Source organism: Neopsephotus bourkii, unplaced genomic scaffold (genome assembly GCF_033783945.1).
Source record: "Neopsephotus bourkii isolate Nb327-2 ecotype Australia unplaced genomic scaffold, CSIRO-AGI_Nbou_v1 NB_1663, whole genome shotgun sequence".
Lineage (NCBI taxonomy): Eukaryota > Metazoa > Chordata > Aves > Psittaciformes > Psittacidae > Neopsephotus > Neopsephotus bourkii.
The window spans coordinates 8,295,415-8,316,913 of NW_026902137.1; the positions used below are offsets into that span (position 1 = coordinate 8,295,415).

The following is a 21,499-nucleotide window of genomic DNA, read 5'->3' on the forward strand; positions in this document are numbered from 1 at the left end:
AAATCTCAAACTGCATTTTTCTACTTAAAAAGAGTTCCGATGGAAAACATTGACCACTCCTTGTAAGGGATGGTACTGGATGAGGAGGTCACTGGAAGGACATGAGAGGAGGATAGACTCTTTGATGGATGCTTGGGGTGCTTGTTCCCAGGACCAGACACACAAGATTGCGAGGTTTGAGTAAGACAAGACATTTTATTTTAAAAGCACATACACTGTGCTCCCATCTTTCCAAAGTGCTCTCTTGTTGCCATTGCTATATATTGCCTGCGTTGGAATGGTGCTGGCCACACGCTGCCAAGAAAATGACTGGGCTGCTAGTATACCATTTGCATCCTTACCAGATTTGGCCTTCAAGCCCCACAGTCGTGGCGTTAGTGTAAAGCTGTAGCCTGGATCCCTTTCAAACACAAGCTGGAGTAAAGAGAAACCTGCAGTTGTGGCCAAGCCAGCATAGCACTCTCCTGGAGCTGTATTGGTCCCTTGGCACAGCTTGGCAGAACCGCCTCCCTCGTGGCATCTCACGAACACAGGCAGGACGCAAGTAAGTTACTACTTACTTTGGGGTAAGCAGTAACATGTGACTCAAAAGCACTGGAAAGGATGACTTTCTGCCAAATGATACATCTCAGAATATCAAACTGAATTCCCAGGGCTGGCTTTGAAATAAAATCAGGCTGAACCAGGAGACAGAGCTACATGAGGTCAGTTTGGGGATGCACTGAGCACGGGTAGGCTTTGTTCCATCGAGGTCTGTTCCCCTTCCTCCATGTCTCGGTATTGTTATCAGAGTATTTCCTGCACTGCCTGCTGCTTTTGTTGGTGTTTTTATCTCTTGCTGCGTGCGATGGCAGGGGTGTGGGTATCTGTTATGGCAAACAGCATGTTTTCAGGCATACATAGAGACCCTGGCCGGAGGCAGTGAGGCCAGCAGAGATGGAGCAGGTCTGGCTGCACATCCAGTGCTAGGGCAAGAGGACAGGCTGGTGCTCCTCACCAGCAGTGAATGGGGCCCATCTATCATGGGAGAGCTGCAGGATGGCAGAGATGCCACTCCTGTGTGCATGGTGCTCAGCAAGACATGGGTTGGGATAGCCAAGTCCTCCTGGCTCACACTGCTCACTTTGAACACAACCTAAAATAAAAGCACATCTATGTGAAGCAGGGACTGGAGCACATCCTTGGCAAACACTCTGTGCTCTCCAATTGAATGATGCCACTTCTCCCTCTTACAAGGCTGAAGATCCCAGTGTCCTTACAGCAGAGACAGAGCAAGTCTTTCCTTCCCTCAAGTAAAGCAATCAACACTATCGAGCCCTGTTCCAGCGCGTGTATTCAGGCAGCAGTATGCACACCCTACGTGCTTGTACACCTTCCCACCACACTGGTGGGGCTGGGCTGGGAGGACAGAGACCCAGCACTGCAACCAGCTTGTTCTTTTGGGTTCAGCCACCTGGTGGGGTGTCCAAGGCTGATGTGACACAGGGAGGTGACACCACCATTCCTGAGCCCCTGTGGTGCCAAGAACAGCGAAAACTTCTCTTCTGCATTGGCCCTGAGCTCACTGAGAGCTCCCATGCTGTGAGCAGGGCAGACACAAAGGCATATGCTTGATCTGCAGTACTGACTGCCTTAAACACCTTCCTGGGACCTGTTACCAGCTCAGCATTTCACCCCCAAATAAGGGTGGCACCCAGGGACAGATGAGCTTGGCTTTTACCCCATAGGAGTCAGTGGAGCAAAAGGAGCTCTAAAAAGATACAAAGCTAGTTTTTTCTTGGGAGGCACCTTCCCAGTGCTATACCTGGTAAAATAGCCCAGGGCTGCATGGGGTGGGATGGTGGTGCCTTTGGCCAGGCCCTGATGGGAACAGTGAACAGTGGGATGTAGTGGGGACACATATCTGAGTGATGCACCAGAGAAGGCTGTGGAAGCAGCGGGCAGGAGGAAGCACCCTGCAGCAAAAGCCTCAGCACCCAGCACTGAAGGAAGGATGTTTGGGCACACGCAGCTGCCAGGAGATGGGGTTACAAAGCGAAGCTAAACAAAGATAGCTGCGAAGAGGAAACAGATCCCTCCTGCCGGTGTAAGGTAGGAGCCGAGCGGTAGCTGCTTGACATCATCAGAATGAGCATTGGATTACAGCAGGCAGGGACTGACTCGGGAGCGGAGAAAAACACGCCCCTTGGCCCCAGAAGTGCAACTTCATTTAGCAGCTCCCAGTAGAAGGAAACTGCAAGTCTGAAACTGGCTGTGACTCCCTCAGCCAGCTTGGCTGCTCGCCTCGGTGGGCAGGGACACGGGGAGGGTGAGATCCAGCCTCCGGCTCTTCCTCAGCAGCGGGGCCACGTAACTTGGGATTCGAGAAGCAGCGGGAGCCGGGTGGCTGTAAGTAGGGCTGTGTATGCTGCTGAGGGCACATGGGGTGGCGATGGGCTGGGGTGGTTGGTGGCCAGCAGACCTGTTGGGCAGCACAGCAAAGGGCTGCTCTCCTGCCGCCCTAACGTGAGAGCTGGAGCCTCGTTACAATGGGGGAATTTGTTTCGTTAACTTTCACCATGCCGGCTGTGAATAGTGAGGTTTTTGCTGCCCACAGACCATGGGCTGAAAAACTAAGCTGCGTCCTGGTTTCTCTGTGGTTGGGGGAAGCGGTTTGTAGGCTGATGGCAGGGAGGTGGCTGCTGTTTCACTTGGGAAATCGTGCAGTTCAGGACTTGCTGCGAGGGGGTAGCAGGGAGAGCAGGCTTGGCAGTTGGAAAGCACAAAGGACCGCGTGGATCAGTGACCCCCGTGGGGATTTCTGGCCTCATTTCTGACTTGTGTCCGTTTATTCTGAGCAACTCCTGGAGGGAATCCCTTAGAGCGCCGGGGTGGCTCTGTGCTTGCCGGGGAGTAGATGCCAGCCTATGGGACAGGCACCCAGCATGCTGGCGGCGTGGGGCAGTGGTGTGAATCCATCCGTATGGCTTCGGGAGCTGCAGGGCTCCCCGTCGAACTGCAGGCACAAGTAGGAGCAGCAGCAGGAGCAAGCTCGGAGACTCGCTGGCATCCAGCTTTCCAAGCAAATGTTTTAAAAGGCAAAGACTTGGGATAAAAAAAGAACTGCTGTGTGGTGGTATTCTCAGGAGGCTTTGCAAATTCCTCCACCTCGGAGCTGGTGCCTTTCTCTCCTTTCTCTGGATTCCCCATAGCAGCTGGTAGCGAGCCGCAGTGGTGAGCTTTCACATGCATGTAATGCCTTGGCCCCAAAGGGGTGTTCGGGAAACGTTTCTTTTTGCCTGGATGGGGTAAATGGTTCTGTAGAACAAGAGCCAAGTATAGCTGTGAACCCAGAAGCAATGCCCTGGGTGGCTGGGCCAGTGGCTCAGACACAGAGGGGGACACACTGGGTCAAATGCAGCAGGGATGCTGCAGCAGCACAAGGGTGAGAGGAGACTCGTGGAGAAGGGATGGCTTGACCGGGTGGCAGAGACCCTCAGACCTGGGCTGCTTGTTGGCAGTGAGGCCAATGTGTTTGGCTTGGGAGCAGGCCTTGGCTTTGGAGACTTTTGGCTGGAAAGGGCCACAGTGCTAATGCACAGCCACCCAACTGAGAAACTGTCAGGTTTCTGCTCTCGTGAGGGATGGTATTTGGTAAAGAAGGATGCATGGAGAGATCTTCAGTGGCTGCATTCATCTATGGCATAGATGCAGGTTAAACGGCCAGTTGCAAACTTGGATGCACCAGTAGTGCTTAGCATACCTCAAGGACAGAACAGGGCATTGAGTCCTGCAGACATTGTTCCACATGGATGTACGAGTGCCCCATGCTATCATTTTTAGGGATACTTTCCCGAGAGTGCAGACTGATTCCTCAGAGAATTGGAGACCATTAAACATAGCACATAGGCTCCCAGTGTAGGCAGCTTGATCATGAAGAGATGAAAACCCAGGAGTGTTCATAGCCATGCATCTTCCAACCACTGGCATTTCTGTACCCAATGGCTGACTCTGAGGCTCTGCACAGGCACAGAGCGATCTACAACGTGGAGTTTTGCTTTTTACCTTTATCCTCTTTTTTTTCCAAAAAGAAGTAAATCTACTTTTGAGCCCACTCAGGGAATACCCACAGGCACACACAACCCTGCTGCCCAAAATAGCTATGGAAAACAAGGTGCTAACAATTCCTGATCTCCCACATTTCAGAGCCTGCAGCATACTGCTGTGCATTAAACCTTCCAGCCTGTCTGGGCAACCAATACCAGCATTGTTCCTACTTTAACGTGGGCTACACACAAAGAAGATGATTTTCCTGGTCTCATATGGGTCTGTGGCAGAATCAGAGAGGAATCTACAGTTCCATAAGGAGCGGTACAAGCTTCCACAGAGCTTCTTGTTTGCCGTTTTATGCCACCACATTTGGGTCTCTCCCATTTTCACATTCCAATTGTCTCTCCACACTCTCAAGGGTTCCCTTAGCATCACCAAAGCTGTATATATGGACTGATCCAGAAAACACCTTTTCCATTTCCATACCTATTTTAGAGATAATGAAAGGGGGGAAAACCCCATACTTCTAGTTGTCTCTAGCCCACCACTAGGAAAAACCAAGCCATAAAGGGAGCTGCTCCCAGAGCTTCCCAGCACCAGCCAGGGAGAAGGGAGCGTTCAGCTCTTGGATGGACTTTGTCACAACAGCAGCTGGAGAAGCCAAGACATCGCAGCAGGACTCAGCTGGCACACGTAGCATGAGCAGGAAAACCAGCAGTTGGCCTATGAGCCACCTATTCCCCTGTCAGAACCCTCATTCCCTTCAAGCCTGCGGTGATACATACTTTACATACCCCTTTCTGGTTCACATGGCAAGGTCCCAAATGCTTCCTTCCCAGCACAGCCCCGGTGCTCTCTGCACAGCATCTCCACCCCAGCTTTCATGCAGGCACATTGCCAGTCAAGCCGTTGCCTCAAGAACTCCCCAGTGAGCACCACAATGGCAGCTTCTGTTGATACTTGCAATGATGTAATGAGCCAAACATATCCCCACCGGAGCGTCATTGACTTTGCTGGAATTACTGCTTCCTCTAAGTGCAATTCATCTGCGGTGCTCCTTGCCTCGAGATACTGAAACTAAGAGCTCAGAAGGCAGTTTGATGGATATCAAGCAGTTATCTTGGTAACAGAACAATCCTGGATATGATTAAGAGGTTATTGCTTTTTAAGGATTATGAAACCTCCTGGTTCAGAGTAACCAGTGACTTATGAAAAACATTCCACTATAATTACAAGGTTTTTTGTACCTCTGAGGCCAAGGATGCTGGGAACAAGGCACCAAATGAGGCAGCCTTAGTCTGCTGTGAGAGAACAGGGCTCCTGTTCTGGTCAGTGATGGCTCCAGCCTCTTGTTTACCCAGGAGTCAAGAGATGAGACTCTGCCATCACCTTGCTTGAAAACAGAAAGGATTTCCTCTCTGGATCAAAAGCAGCACCAGAGCAGCTGTTGTGTAAAATAATGGTGAATTCTGCCAAGAAGTATTCTGGAGGGGTTTTCTGTGAACATATATTCATTGTGAAGTCATGCTAAATTAATTTTGAAGCCATGCTGAGAGCATTGAGTTTGTTTGGGTGTTTGTCCCTTTTAGGTAACTGTGATACCATGGGGTAGGGATGCACCGCCACCCAATGAACATTTCCACAGGGATCTCAAAGCAACCCATGCTACCTTGATGGATTACAGGACTAGATAAAGAACACTTTACAAGATTTCCTTAACAAGTTGCTTTAGCCCATCCTTAGTCACACTGCATGGCTTAATCCACCACCCTTATATCCCTGAATTCTGTGTGGGATATGGCCTGGCCTTTGCACAGTGGGGCCTTCAGAGCTCTGCCCATTGCCCCAGGACTGCACGAGCCAGAAGAGGTTGAACTTTTAGGGATAGAGCAAGGGGCACAGCTTCAGATTTGATGATTCCAAATCCCCAAGCAAAGGCTGTGGGAAGAAACGTCTGGTCAGAGCCAGGGCTGTAGGGCTGGAAAGCCAATACCAGTTCCTGAAGAATTTCTGTCTCCAAAACTCAGCTCTTCTTTTGAAAGACAGAGAAAATTGGGGTTTCCTCCCACATCCCATCAGGAACAGGGCTGCTCAGTGATAACTTCTACTTCAGAGCATCATTGCTCCAATTTGCCTCAAGCCTCTCTTGGCAGAGGGCCACGTGTTTGGAGATATTTTGCAACACATCTGAAGCGCTGAAGGTTTAACTGTTTGGGCTGCAGAACACAGGAGCCAGAGCAAGGAAGGAAGGCAAAGGAAGAAAATAAAGACTCATGGATTTCCAAGGTTGCCTTGCTTTCTTCCTTCCTGCTTTTGTTTGTTTGCTGGGTGCCCCAGAGGGGTGATGTATATGCCCAGTGTTGTGAGAATACTGTTTCTTTTCCGGTGCAGTGTTTTCCAGTAAGCACCTCACTGTAAATGGGGTAAGCACTAACAAAAGTGTATTGTTAAATCCCTGTGCCTTTGTTTGGCTCCTGTCAGGATCATAATTAGTGTTTTCCACTTCTGTAAACCTGTCATCTGCAGCTCTGAAAGTGCTTTACAAATATCTGAAGCATCTAGCAAGGGGGCAAGTATTAATAGCTCCATTTAACAGATGGGCAAACAGAAAGCAGCAAGTGCCCTGTCCTTGAAGCAGGGCCAGAGCCAGCAAGTAGTCAGCTCCGTAACTTGGGAGTTTAAAAAGTGGGTCATAAAAACAAAGGCTGTAGATCTGTCATGCGTAGGAAAATGATGGGGAATAGTTCCAGTCAGAGCAGCACTCAACCCAGATGGACCAGACATGAATTGCTGGGTGAGCTACTGCTTACATGGTTAAATGGTTTATCTCTTGCTTTCTGTTCTGCTAATATTTGTCCCTGGGATAAAGTGAAAAAAGCACAGTCCATGATGTTCCAAAAAGGCTGAAAGCTGAAACAGCTGCTAAAATAAGCAAGTGTCTTGTTGGCTGGGCTCTGCAGGTCAGGAGATTGCAATGCACCCACAGATGTTAAGGCCACAGAGGAAATGGCTTTGAGTGGGGCTTGGGGACAACAGGAGAAGGCACAGCTGTGCACAAACAGCAGAGAAACCTGAGGACCCAGCAAGGCAACCAAAAGCACCAGATCAAACTTCCCCTTTTGCCTCAGAGCCTGATCTGGAAGTTTCACTTCTTTAAAGGGCAGTGGAGCTGCAAACCAACATTCATTTATACTCTCAAGGCAGCCCTAGGGTCCCTCCATGGTGCAGGTAAGGAGACACAAGTTGCTGCAGTTCTCCCCAGCACACCTACAGGAGGTCAACAAAAGCAGAAGCAAAACCAAAGAGAACTTCTCTGTGAAACCAGGCCTGGCTGCACTACCCTTGCTTTCAGATACAACAGGCCACATCTTTATTAGCACAAACCCTCCTGAGAAGGGGCCATACAACCACCACCATCTGTAGCCCTTCAGTCAGTGTCTCCATGCTCACCAAGACAGGCTCAGACTGAGCTCTGTCAAACCCCACGTCCCCTTTGCTGTCCTAGTCACGGGCAGTGGGAAAAGCAGCTGAGCTTTATGCTTCTCAACAAAAGCACAGATAATGTTTTCTTATGCTTATTTTCTTTTCCTTCCCCAGAAGTTGCTGCATCCTGCGTATGAAACTCATTTGAAGTCATGTCCAGAAGGAAAGTCAACTAAATCAGGTAGGAATTCACACTATGGAATGATAGAATTTGTATTCACAGGGAGATATTACATAAACAGGAACGGGGTTATTTTCCTTCTTGTTTCATACAGTCATTTGACCTCCTTCTGTACTCTCAATTCCTAGATGCTAGAAAGCTGTTACAAGGGGGGAAAAATATGAACAATTCTGCCATAATGACTTTCCTGCTGTATATTCCACACTTACAGCCATGTACTTGTCCCAAGCCCTGTTCCAACATTGACTCTACAGGCAGTCCCTGGTGCAAGCAGTGCTGCACAGCCTCTCCCCTGCCAGCAATAGGGATGTGGTGTGTGAATCCTGCCTGCATGTTTCACCTGAGAATGGCTTTTCCCCGTGTGAATAACCATGTAAGTGAGGTTTTCCTGTGCATATAGAGCCAGCCCAGGCAGATCCAGGGAGCCCCCAAAGCTGGACCTTCTGTGGCGCTTCTGTAAGTGGCAGATCCACCAGCTCATGGTCCTTTCCATGGTCTCACTGCCATGGCCCCTGCACTGAGAGCATCTCTTCAGCCCTCAGATCATTTCTCTGCTTTCTCTTATTCCTGCACCAAGTATTCCCTTTTTTGGAGCTGCCACAGTCGTATTGTTTGCAGATGTGGCCATACAGGATCTCAGGACTCTTTGGGGCATGTAGACATTCCTCCTACAGGTCTCTCAGGGCAATTCATCCCTTGTATCCAGCACCTTTCCCATGCATGCTAGGGAGCCCGTGTTCTTCTACACCCAGGCTTCATTTCAGTGGACCATAAAATAGTTGACAGTTCATTTCCTTAGGACCCTTTTCTGACAGTATAACTTGCAATGATCACTGAGCATCCCCAGTGTAATCTTACAGGCATGTCTCGAGCACCTCTTCAATTCGTGTCTAAATGTCACATCCCTGGTAACTTCTGTAGACAGATTTACCCTGCCTGCAGAGAGGATCAGAAGCTGCTGTCACCTGAACTAGATGTACAAAAACTCTCCATCCATCACAGAAATACTCAGAGGAGGGGGTGTGCAGGCCAGCAGCGCTTTCTTTGCCCAGGTAGGGCTCCCAGCCAGGTAGCACAGCCAAAGAGACTCCAGATTTCAGTGGGTAACAACCAAAAGGGCTTAGCTCAGCCACCTCTCACTGCCAGCTGTTTTTAACTCCTACACTTTTCTATCATACATAAAGCACCAATAGCACCAATCCCCCATCCAATCCTTCTCACAGCTCCCAAAGACAGGTTTTACCCCTATTCCCCCTTCCCAGCCCCTGGGGTGGGAGTCCTGCTGGTGGCTTTCTTCTGTGCAGTGGGGTGTGTGAGCAGGGCAGGCAACTACAGGGAGCAGAGCTGAGCCTGGTTTTGCTAATCAGCCTCATTCCACACTGATGCTCTTAAGAGTTGCCCTGGTTATTTTTAGGCACTGCTGGGAGCTGCCAGGGCTCTCACACCTCATTCAGCCCCTTACACCACACAGAGGCAGAGGGACCCTTTGGATGCTGGATGTGAGTTCCTATGAGATGGTGCAAGCCTGAATGAGGAAGGGCTAAGGCAGGTGGCTCTCAGCTTCACGCACTCTGTGCTGAGCAGAGCCCCCCCAACTAGCAGCAGCCAAAACTGCATAGTTACAGCCTGCACAACACCTCCTCCAAGCTAAGCTCCCTCCGCAGCTATGTGAGCACTGCTTTCACACAGCAGCAGAGCTCCACACCTCCAATTACAAACAGAAGCTGGACAAAACTGCTCTTTCTCCTGCTAGACATAAAGACACAGCCTCTCTTACCTCTGTCCTTGTAGAAAGTTCTTCACTCAGAAACAGCAATTCCATCAAGACCTGCTATCATTTCACCTTCCTTTTATACTGCCAAGGGCAGCTCTGCTAGAAAATACCCCCAGCTGCATCTCCTCTGCAATTACTTGATTTCTTGTTGCCCAGGGAAGCCTGGAAGGTGCTAGGGATAAAGCATCCCTGGGCCTGGGAGTTAAAGGAGGGCTTGAGTAGGTGATGTTCACAGTGTGTTGGTGTGATCAGAAAAGCTATGGGACCACCAGGGAGTTTCAAGGCTTGAAATGAAATCCACCGGGCCTTTTCTTCCTGAATTATTCTGGGGAAGGCAGGGAACCCAAGTGTGAAGGGGATCCTCTTTGCAAAGGAATCCATCCCATGGCCTGGCTGTGATGAGGTGTCTGCAGATCACAACCAGGGACAATACATGAGTCTTCCTGGAACATGCCTGCAACAGCAGCTGTGGGGCTTTTGCAGCTGAAGGGTTTAAAGTGACTGGTCTGTGGTTTGTCTGCTTTGTAAGTTCAGGCATCAGCAGATCCTCCCTCCACACAGTTGTTTTGTTCATGTAAAAAAACCCTGACAAATAAAGGCAGTTAAATAAGAAGTTGGGATAAAATAAAACTAATGGAGAAGGGACATAGCCTCATACTCCTTACAGCTTTGAAAGGGACTCTGCAGGGGACCAGAGGGTGTTGGCTCATAAGGTGACGGGTTCTTGTGGCCATGCTGGGCGACCACAAGGGGTCTGGCTGGCTGCTGTCTGCTGGGCACATAACACCGTGTCCAGCCAGTGCGAGCCTGAGGGGGTGATAAACGGGGAGCAGAAAGGTGCCAGTTTTCTGTGTCCTGAGCGTGCCTTATCCCACTGTGCCACCCCATCCCTCGGAGGGATGTGTGTCCTTCGGAAGGGGGAGCGGAATGGAGTGCCCTGATTTATTAGCACCTCAGAGCTGTGGGATGTGAAAAACAAGCTCGACCTGGGAGCAAAACAAAAATACAACTGCTGTCACGGCAACTGTCTGCAGATGCATGAAGAGACCAATTATTTCCATTAATCAACTTACTGAGAAGCTGCAGAAGAGGCTTAAGCTGCAGCTGAGGCTCGGTGCTGAGGGGAGGGAGGAGCAGAGAGCTCCATCGCACCCTGGTTGCCAAGGCAAACCATGATTCCTCCTGTGGCAGAGGATTATTGGAGCAGATGCTCAGCACCCGTGCCCCATGCCCTGCCTGCTCCAGGCATGGGGCTGCATGCAGGCAGGGCTGCATGGTACTGGGCTGCCATCCTGGTGAACAGATGAATGGATGGGCAGACAGCTCCCTCCTACACATCCTGACACTAACAGGATGCTGGTGGTGCTGAGCAATCCCCTCCACCTCCCCTATTCCTCCCCAGGCCTTCCCCTCTCCCCTGGGGACCGCAGCAGCACACGCAAGGGCTCACCCTACCCCAGTGCAAAGGGTCAGCCGTGATCTTGAAATCCGGCTGGAGCATCTTACATCAGCCTGGAGCCGGAGGATGTGGGGCAGCAAGAGGTGCCTTGGGACAGCAGAAACACTGCAGCGAGGGTCCCTGGGGATGTGCTAAAGACCAGGAGGGAGGGGAGGATGTTTGAGGCCTTGGTAAAGCTAAATGCAAGGTTTGTGAACTTGTAGAGGGGTCAGCCTAAGCCTAATCTTAAACCTGAGCTAAGCAATTAGCTACCAGTTGTGCAGGCATTAAGCGATTTATACTGTAAAAGCAGGGATCTGTTTATGGATACAGAGCCTCAGTCCCACTGGTGTATCTGCTCTCCTCCTCTATGAATTACAATTTTCCACTAAGTCTTAGAGAGCCCTGGAAGCTCGGAACCTCCAAAACCACTGCTGTGGCTGGAGATGCTGTGATGTCTGCACTGGCTGAATTAACTGTATTTAGCAGAATAGCCAGAGGGTGCAGAGTTATTACAAGGAATCCCACAGCGAAAACCTTCCAAAAATGCCACATGCCTTACCCAAGCTTGACATCTCTTCACCACTGGAGTGCGGTGAGGCTTTTCCATGCTATTCTCACTTGGAAAGAAGTTGCTCAGCACATGAAATGGACACACATGCCCTGGTAGGAGATCAGGCTGCTGCCGTGGTCCTGCCTGTTTCCTCACCCAGCCGGGAAGCTGGGGCACAGCAATTCCAGCCAACAAGACCCATTCCCACCATATTTGGGAGAACACAGGCCCAGAAGGGAAGCTCCATGCCTGGTGCAGACCCTGTCACTTGTTGCTTATGTAGCCACTACCAGACCGAGCTCCCAACAGAACAACTCCATCTTCAGCTTCTGGTGTGGATCTAAGCTCTAGTGCATGGGGGTCACAAGCAATAGTGAGGCCTTTAAGGCATGAGCACAGGTCTAAAAATACTCTGTAACCCTGATAACACCATTTCAGAGCCCTCCTCCTTTGATGTGCAACCGCTCGGGCATGTTCCCAGACAAGACCCAGTGGAAAATCAGCTGAAATTCCAGCTGGAAGTTGTCAGAGCGTTGGTGGAAACCCCCTGACCTCAAGTGCTGGCTTCAGCCCTGGGGGATTTTTTCCCCTCCTCACTGGATGTGACTCTCCCAGCAGGAAACCTCGCGGCAGAGCCACAGGGAGCACAGAAATCCCGGTGCTCCCATCTCTGTGCTCTACCAGGCCCCCCTCTGCAGTAAACCAGCTTACACTGTAAATATTTCAAACGCCCAGCAGGGCTGCTGAGTGTGTTTTGCTGTTGTTATGGATCCGGCCCCAGCAGGAGAGGGCTAATAATAGTCACTGTACCCTGGAATGAAAGGGCAAGGGGCACTGCACAATGTGGAGAGCTTGAAGGCAGACTGTACGGCTTCATGCCTTGGTCCCTGCAGGCTGGCAGTGAAGGAGAGAGAAGTGGGATGCGATGCATGAGCAAAAGAGGGGGTCACATCACTGTTTAGTGGCAGAACTTTGACATTTAACCCAAGGAACACAGCAAGGATTAGCTTGGATTTGTGTCTTTATGACTGCAGAAGTCTGGGGGGCAAAGAACAGTGTTAGATCCTGTGGTGTGACACGAAGAAAATGGGAAAGCATGTCCCTGAGTAGGCAGTGGGGCAGAGGGGCCAAGAAGGGCAATAACATCCTGGCCTGTATCGGCACCAGTGTGGCAGGACTGGGGCAGTGATTGTCCCCCTGCACTGAGCACTGGTGAGGCTGCACCTGGAATCCTGTGTTCAGTTCTGGGCCCCTCACTACAGGAGAGACCTTGAGGGGCTGGAGAAGGGCAATGGAGCTGGTGCAGGGCCTGGAGCACAAGTGTGATGGGGAAGGGCTGAGGGACCTGGGGTCAGTCTGGAGAAGAGAAGGCTCAGGGGGACCTGATCGCTGCCTGACAGGAGGGGCTGGGCTCTGCTCCCAAGGAACAAGGGATGGGACAAGAGGAACCGGCCTCAAGCTGCACCGGGGCAGGTTTAGATGGAGCTGAGGAACAATTCCTGCCCCAGAGGGTGCTCAGGCACTGCACAGGCTGCCCAAGGGCAGGGCTGCAGTCACTGGCCATGGAGGGGTTCAAAAGCTGTGTAGGTGAGGTCTCAGTGCCATGGGTAGTGGTGGCCTTGGCAGTGCTGGGGCAGAGGTTGGACTGGATGAGCTCAAAGCTCTGCTCCATCCCGGCTGATCCTGCGATTCGGTACTTACAGGATTCCATGGCTCCATGACCTCCAGCAGACCCCGCTGCGGTTGCTCCCAATGGCCTCTGGCACGGGGCAGGCGCAGGGCTGCAGCCGGCAGCAGCACCCAGGATGTGTCTGTGGGGCTCCTGCCCCGGGATGAGGGTGCCCTCGGGATCTGCAATGGGCAAGGGGCAGGTCCCCTCCTTAGGTGGGTGTCCCAGTGGAGCAGCAGCCCCTGCTCAGCCCCCAGGGGCAGGGAGGCCTCTAAAAGAAGGCAGGGAGGTGACTCAGGCTTAGTTAAGCCTTGAGCCATTGCTGCATTTAACCTTGGCATCTTCCTCACAGCAGCCCAGGTGGCTGTATCACAAACGTCTGAGCAGGGGATTAACCTGCCCTATGCCCAAACGTGTGAGAGATGCCACGTGCAGATGGACAAGGCTTCCTCTCACGTAGAGACCCCTTGCAGTGACTGCAAAGGTGAGTCAGGTAAAGAGGAAAGCAAGAGGTAAGTGAGAGCAGAAAGCAGCAAAGCAGGCGGTGGAGGGGGAGCTGGATGGATTCAGCACAGCCTGCAGATAGCCACCATCGATACAGAGTCCAAAAATAGCCCTTCCTAGCCATAAAAAGCTTACAGTTTAACCTAGACAAGGGACAGATGTAGCATCGTGCAGAGGGTTTCCTTGAAACTGGAGTCTGGGGCTGGGTGTGACTGTAACATCCATCCGATCCCCTGGAGTCAGGCCCTGGCTGCTGGCTTGGGTCACAGGGCTTGTGTTTGCTCTGCAGGCGCTCAGCCCTGCGCTGAGTTTGATGTGTCCATGGTGCTTCCAGGTCACTTGCATTGTGCCAGGCCACTCTTGTATTGTTTGCAGTAACTTTGCTTGTAGTGCCCGGGATGCGTGCTGTGGAGAAGCAGGCAGGGTGGGAAACGGGAATTAACCGCAGGCTTCTCAGTGGGTCTGAGAGGGGCACAGGTTATTTCAGGGACATCTGGGGATGTCTGGTGGCTGTGGCAGCTTGCAAGGGGCTTCCTTGCTTGTGGCCAGCTGCCCTTGACAGGCAGCACCGTGTTCCCATGGCGCAGGGGGCACAGCCTGCCTCCAAGCAGCACAGAAAAGCTTTCTGAGGAATGTGCAGCAGGTCCCGGCCCCGTGCCAATGGCCTTTGTCACCATGCCATGCATCCCCTGCCCCGTCCCCGCCGGCTGGCACACCGCACCAAGGGCACAGGGACTGTTTCTGTTGCTGTCAACAGCAAGGAGGAAAGGGAGGCAGGAAATGACCCTCTGGGGACAAGTTGAATCATCTCTTTGAAGTGCCCTGGAAACCTTTGTGCAATGTGTTTGTGTGCTTGCCCGCTTATTCTCACAATGCCTGGCAAGAGCCGGCACATCATTCCCTCCTGCTGGCCCAAAGGAGCATGAAAATCAAAGGTGGGGAGCCACTGGGTGATGCACCCCACTCTGCAGCCCCTGCCACCACTAAATGACGGCCCATGGTGACACAGTTTCAGGTCTACGTGGGCAAGAGAGAAGGTGGTTTCTTTCTTGTCCCTGGCAGATGTTAAAAGATGTTTCCACTGACTAAAACCCCACTGAACTGTGCTTCACTTGCCTGGAAATGTGGAAATGCTCTGTGCAAAATGAGGCTTTTCTATCACAAATTGAGGCCGCCGCTCCCATCACCTCCTCAGTCCAACAGCTTCCTGGAAGCAGAGGCTGGAGTGTCTCTGCCAGCAGAAGGGGATGTGACTCAAAGGCTTTTGAGAGCTGCCACCTTGTGAGCTTTGCTCGCCCCTCTTCACCTCTTTCCATGGAGAATCAAAGGCAGGAACCTTCCCAGCCATAGGAATAAGTAAATCACACACGCCATCTCCTGGCCAACGAGTTTGGAACCCAAACCTGCCCGAGTAGGACCTGCTTCTGCCCGCTTGGGTGCTATTTTTTATCTCCATCCCATCCTTTTTCCATGTGATGGGGCATTTAGTCACTTGACACAATGCTCCTGCAGCCGAGCACATCTGCTGTTGGCAGGCACATCAAGGGACACTGGGAAAATGCTGTATCCCGGGGGCTGGTCAGCTCCTGTATCCCAGTTTGTGGTGTCTATCCTATGAACTAGGTGGTCCAGCCCTCAGAACAGAGCATATCGGCTCTGGATTGACCTTAAGGATGTGGAGATGGATCCAGGCTTTTGTGGACAGCTCTTAGGGAAGCCTTCCAAGTCCGTATGACACCTCTCTAGCAGCTACAGAAGGTCTGGGCTCCAGTGAGCTGTGTGGACTTGTCTGGGCATGATGGAAAAGGTGCTTTGCTCACTGAGATCAGTGAGCCTGCTGCATCCAGAGTGAACACCTCATGCTGGAAGGGCACAGCTGGGAAGGAAGGAGGGAAGATGAGGAACAACAACAGCTGGGATCTCTTCCTGGGCCAAAGGATGCAGTTTTTACCCATGTAACAGGGGCTAGATGGATGCCAAGCCCTGGGAGGAGATTTGCTGCATTTGGTGAAGCAGGTTCCGCTGGGAGGTCTGGGGGCACCAAGCCCCACGTCCCACCAATGAACTGCTGCCAGGTGCTCCAAGAGAGTAGTTCCTTGGGCTATGGAAATATCACACTGGGTTTATGCAGTTTTGAGGTTACTGCACCCTGCTCAGTCTCAGGAATGGGGGGAATTGAACCTCTTTTATCCTGGCTATTGCATCTTCACCAGCATCTTCTTTCTACTGCCATAACATTGGAGATTATAGAGTGAGGAGTGGGATTCTTGCCCAGGCTCATGGTCTGCCAGCGGATTTCCCTGGTAGGAAGATCAATATTAAACAGGATTTGTACAGGAGACTGAGCAAGTTTCTCAGTGGGTCATTAACCCCAAGACACAAAAGCAAGTCAGTGACAAGAAGTTGAGTTTTTTTCATTCCACACAAGCATTTCTAACTGGGACCTCCTTCAAGTATTGACAACATCAGCAGGGCTAAAGGCATTTTTTACAGTGAATAGATAAGATTGAGATTAATCTCTTACTTCCATGTAGAAAAACAAGCTGAGTAAACAGCAGCAGGAACCAAGAGCCTCAGGTCGCCAGTGCAGAGGCAGTGTGTGCTCACTAGCTCTGTGCCTGGAGCCAGGCAGCCTGTAACACATTCCCAAGCTGCTGAGGCCCCTGGGCTCTGCGTGCTGGCAAGTTAAACCACCAGCTAAAGTGAAAACCCAACAACTTAAGGACAACTAAGAGCTGGCTCGCAGCAGAGCTCGCGTGTGACAAGTGGCCACTCTGAGCCTTTCTTTGTGCTCTGTGCTTGGCACAGACGCAAGGCTGGAGTGAAGGGATCCAAACATCTCACAGAAGGGCTGATTTTCACATGTTAAAGTGCTTATCTGAAAGCACTACAGCCCAGCACTTTCTCAGTGACATCCAACGACCAGTGGAGGCCAGTACTGATCCAAAGCCCTGTACTGAGAAAATAGTCCCCTGCTCTCCAAGCTTTCCACTGCGTAGTCATTAGAGCCCTGACCATTTCCCATTACAAATTCAGGCTGGATCCTCACCCCATCCCCCGATGCAGTAAGCCAAATCTGGCCTCTGCTCAAAGATCCCGTGGCATTTTGAGGAGAAAGGAGGGCTTTTTCTGCAATGGTTTTGCCGTAGGAAAAAGCTGCTAGCCAGTGACCTTGCAGCTCTTAACGAAGGCCAGGAACTCAAAAGGAGAGGCAAATGCCTTGTCTGCCTTGCTTTGCAATGGGAAGGTAGAACAAGGGTCATTAAAGGCAGCTTGGACAGATCCTTCTTGCCTATCTGCCCTCACCTGACACGGTGTGTCACCCAGCGCCATGGGTCACCCCACACGCTGCCCCACGTGATGGCTTTGATATCTGAGATTTTGGTAGCTGCTGTTAGAGGAACCGGCGCAGAGTTACAGGGACTATTTTTTCATGCCAGTAACTTAACTCCACAGAGTAACCTAACCTGGAGGGAGCCATGAGTTGAGGCTTGCTGAGCATCCTTGACCTCACAGCTGTGTTTTCTCCGCAGCAATGCAATGGAGGTAGAGTCCAGCATGTACACTGACTTCATTTCCTGCGATCGGGCCGGTCGGAGGAACGCTGTCCACGACATCCACCAAGATGCAACCACCGTCAGCGTGCGCAAGCTGACCGAGGACCTCGGTGACCTCGCCGTTGAAGGAGCAGGTGAGCTGCTGCAGATACCAGTAAACCCAGCTCCCAGCACACAGGCTGGAAGGGCAAGGCATGAAATGGTAGCGCACCTGAATAGTGCTGTCACTGGGAGCATTAAACAGATGCTCAAGAGGAACATCCCATTCCTCGCTGCATCAGTGCCTTCATGCTTGCTGGGAGACTCACTGTGCTAAGGATAAACGGGATGGTCCCAGGGTTCCTGGTGCATGAGCACTGCACACTCCAGCCAAGGCCCTTTGCTTGGTTGGTTTGTAGAGGCACTGATGCTTAAACAAGACAGGGACTGAGCAAGAGCCTTCCCAGGACAAATTGCACATCAGGTATATAAAAGGCTTTATAAAAATCAGGTTGTGGTTTGCTTTCTCTTTGCTGGTTGGCTTTGTTTTGTTTTGAGTCAGCCTTCAAATAGTTCCACAGTATTTTAAATAACAACAGAAATAATTATAAACACCACAGCCATCTCCAGATCTTCCCCTGTAGCCCAGACACGGCAGCGGTAGCAGCCTACTCAGTCTGTGCCAGCCAGCTGAGTACAAGAAGCATGGATCCTCTGCTCAGAGCACAAGCAAACCAGCCACGCTGATTCCACTAATAAGCAGCAAAACGCACAGCACCACTGCAGAGGGCAGACTCAGGATTTGCTCTTGCTCTTTGACTCCTCCAGCCTACATCTATAACTATAAAAGCACCATAAAACACATTTTCCCAACTGTACCTCTTTCAACATGCCCATACTAGCACTTGTCCATCCACCCATATGCAGTAAGCACAAATCAGCGCTCTTCTAAGAGTGAGCAACTGAGGTAGCTGCAAGGCTGTCGGGCAGACATTCCTGAAGCACTTGCAAGTTGTACTTACAGGTTAGACAAGGAGAACATATCCCTGCCCCAAAGCTCCCTCCCAGCATCACCAGAGGTGTTGAGGAGTGTTTGTATTCCAGCAACATGAAGGGAGAACCAATACTCTTAAGCACCTGGCCACACAAGGGTAGCGACAGGTCTTCAGGTGGCAGTTAGAATAAGATCAGCTATAGCAATTACTGATCACTTGTGTCCTCAGCAGAGTGTAACAGTGCTTTCTTCCCAATGCTCCCTTCTGCAGAAAGCCAAAGCGATGCCACTTCTTCTGAGAATGACCCAGGAGCAAGACCAGAGGGGCAGGAAAACAGCCCTTCCCCATGACAGTGTACAGGGGGTGGGATGTGCAGGAGGAGGGCCATCTTAAACAAGTATTTGCTATTAAATCTGCGGACAAAAGCCAACCTGGAACAGCAAGTGGTCAAATGTCTCTGCAGCAACTCTGTTTAGAGAGCTACATGATGCTTTACAAGGACTGGCACCTCCAAAAGACTTCTGCTCCTATCCCTAATGATTTAGAGCAACACTGCCGTGGTTGTAGTGCTATGAGCCATTCTCAAGATGCCTTAGCTGCAATTTTCCCCTAGGGGAAAAAATGATTTCAGTAATAATAAACACATCAGACTTTCCTGTCCAAGGTACCTTCCTCCTTTGCAAATTTAGATTATTATTTATTCTGTTTCCATAGATTAGAAATGTAGATTATTGGTTTTACTAAGCCTCATCTGTAACTTAGACCTGACCTGGCCAATGGACTGTCCATGTGGCCTCTTGTCAGGGTGGGCAGTGGGGAAGGGACCTGGCCACTCCCTCTGCCTTCAAGCACCACTCACCTGTGCTGCTGCTGCCGCTTAGCATCAGGAAAGGACCAAAGCACAGCTCTGTGTGGATGAGCTCCACCTACAGACCCAGCAGCACCAGCCACAGGCATCTTTTCCTTTGGGTTTTAGCATTTTGAGATATTGTTAAGGGGAGGGGAGAAACATTTTGCTGGTTTGACTGTTGAAATTCAGGCTTAACTTTGCAAACTGTTAGCCGAGATGATCTCTGGTAGGATCTCACACCATTCTCTCTTTTAGGAGACATGTTTTGTGTTAAAGATGGTTTGATAAAACTATGTAAGTTGTTGGAATAAATAACACAGCCTTCAAGTACTGAAGGTGGGTTTTTTCTGCCTGGATGTTTCCTCTTCCTTTGTTTTGCCTTGTAGCTGATTGAGCTGCAGCTCAGGGTGGTTACCTCAGTTTCCCCTCGTAAGGAGATAGAGAGCTGTGTTACAAGCCTCTTCTCTTTGGGTCTGTGAAACCCCATGGGTGTGCAGCACCCAGATGGAAGCAGATGCCATTGGGCACAGAAAATCCTAAAAGTCTGTCCCCACATTCCCAACTTTGCTGCCAGGCAGCGCCTTTCCCATGGGTGTCTCCACATTAGTACTGCAGATAGCCAAGCAAAGGCTGGCTGAGCACTTGGCCAACTGGTCCAGACACCAGCAGAAGAGGTGCCAGTGGGAAGAGGTGTCTTCACCCAATGTTTCACCCAGCTCCAGCAAAGCCAATCCTACCAGAGCTGTGGGATACAGCTATAGCCCGGCTGGGGTCTATGGCCGAACACAGGAACATGGCAGAGCTGGCCTGAGAAATACCTTCCACTGGTGACACAAGGACAAGCATCACCCTGACAGCCTCGGGCGGAACTGAAAGTTACAAGTTTGGGATTTATCAGAGAAAACAAGGCCATAAATAAGCAGTTGCCAGACAGAAGGAGAATTGTCTGTGGGCCTCCACGAAGTGATGGCCACAGGGCCAGCACAGAGCTGTCCATGGCTCCAGCCCCCACAGGAAACAAGGATTTGGCAGCCAGGTAGCAGCTGCATCTGCTGCTTTGGCAGCTGCAAACCAGCTCGGCTGCCGGAGCTGCCTGGATACTATTGCAGCTCTGTGCCCGGATGGCAGCCAAGAGCCTGCTCCCATTTCCCCACACTTGGGGGGCAAAACAGCAGGTAGCTCCTGCGCTTGGCTGACCACACAGTCGGGTCTTTAAGCCCCATTTCCAGCTCTCCTCACTGCCACTGAACAGTATTTCTGGCTCATGCTGACACACACAAAGAAAGCTAAAAGGCGGTGCAGGAGGACTGTGCACCAGGCAAGACCTCCAGCAGTCAAATGTGGGCTAATCTTAGCTCTCCTGGTCAGAAAATATCTGTTCCAGAGTTATATTAGGCAGGTGATTAGCCTGTTGGCCAGCTACCCTCAAAGGACAGGCGAGAGGCATCAGGTTCCCCTTGCAAGTGAAAGAGCCAGCCCTGCTGCCACAGCTGATTGTGCTCCGAGACCAAGAGCACTGGCTTAATCCAGCCACATCCTGACTTGCAATGCTGTTGAGCACACAGATGCTCCCAGCCCTTCATGTCATTGAACACAGGGGCATGCCAGACCCCCCAGAACTGTTACTGAGCACCAAACGATCGTAAAGTCTTTTCTGGCTCTTGGCATCAACTGACACTGTAAAACTTGGGTGACAGGGAATAGAGATTGTAAAGTACTTTTGATACATGCCAGAAAAAGTGAGAGCACCCAGTGATGGCACTGCCGTCATGAAGTGCCACCTATCCCTTTGATCACCAAAAGGAAAAAGGACCCATGGGGTTGGAGCAACCTGCATCCATAAATCCAACTCGCCCATAGTGAGGGAGCAGGCGTACCTTTCCTCTGGCTGTCAAAGTGCTCTGACCTGCCAACAGGAGAAGGCTGGGATCAGGCTGCCAAAGCCCCATCACACCTACTGATTGACTCTCATGCTCTAGCAGGGGTAAACTGGCTCACGTTGTGGACCACAGCTCCTAACATCCACCCCTGAACAGAAAGGCAAGAGAGTTTATCTCTTAATATAAATCTGTTATTTTATTAAACAGGATTAACAACCAACTGTCCAGCATCCACACAAGCCAACTCATCTTCAGAAACAATTTTTGGAGAAAAATTACCAAAAAAGCTTGGTTCTTACTGCAATCGTGTTCTTAAAAGTGATGCTTTATCATTTGCTTTATAAAAGTAATAAAATTCACTCTCTCATATCCATCTAACTATATATGTGTATATATATATGCACCATGTACTTCAGAGATGAGCATTTTACTCAGAAGACAAATATGGAAGCCCAGAAAGAAGTGAAGTACTCCCAGCACGTGGTCACTGCTGGCTGAGACTGGACCAATCTCACACACTGTCCATGGTAATGGTGACCACGGCTCCTTGTCAAAGGCAACTTTTTGGTATGGTATCTTTGGAGTAAGCATCTTGGCAGATAGCTGG

At 50.9% G+C, this 21,499-nt stretch overlaps 1 protein-coding gene across 2 annotated transcripts; it reads left to right on the forward strand.

Annotated features, from left to right (window-relative positions):
* Positions 1–2,189: 2,189 nt before the first annotated feature.
* Positions 2,190–19,342, forward strand: PKIG (cAMP-dependent protein kinase inhibitor gamma). Of its 2 annotated transcripts, XM_061375652.1 has the most exons (4): positions 2,190–2,388; positions 7,627–7,693; positions 17,165–17,322; positions 18,433–19,342. In XM_061375652.1, exons 3-4 carry the CDS (start codon positions 17,172–17,174, stop codon positions 18,510–18,512), a joined length of 231 nt encoding a protein of 76 aa, XP_061231636.1. In that variant the 5' UTR covers positions 2,190–2,388; positions 7,627–7,693; positions 17,165–17,171; the 3' UTR covers positions 18,513–19,342. The 2 variants fall into 2 exon arrangements, with proteins under 2 accessions (XP_061231636.1, XP_061231635.1); XM_061375651.1 differs by lacking the exons at positions 2,190–2,388; positions 7,627–7,693 and adding an exon at positions 13,493–13,639.
* Positions 19,343–21,499: the final 2,157 nt, after the last annotated feature.

Excerpts from the sequence above, each read along its gene's own strand:
- PKIG (XM_061375651.1), top strand. The coding sequence starts at position 13,563 with ATGGACAAGGCTTCCTCTCACGTAGAGACCCCTTGCAGTGACTGCAAA. Across the intron at positions 13,640-17,164 it reads GGTAAAGAGGAAAGCAAGAG|CAATGCAATGGAGGTAGAGT; the intron begins GTAAGTGAGAGC and ends TTTTCTCCGCAG. Across the intron at positions 17,323-18,432 it reads CCTCGCCGTTGAAGGAGCAG|AAAGCCAAAGCGATGCCACT; the intron begins GTGAGCTGCTGC and ends TCCCTTCTGCAG.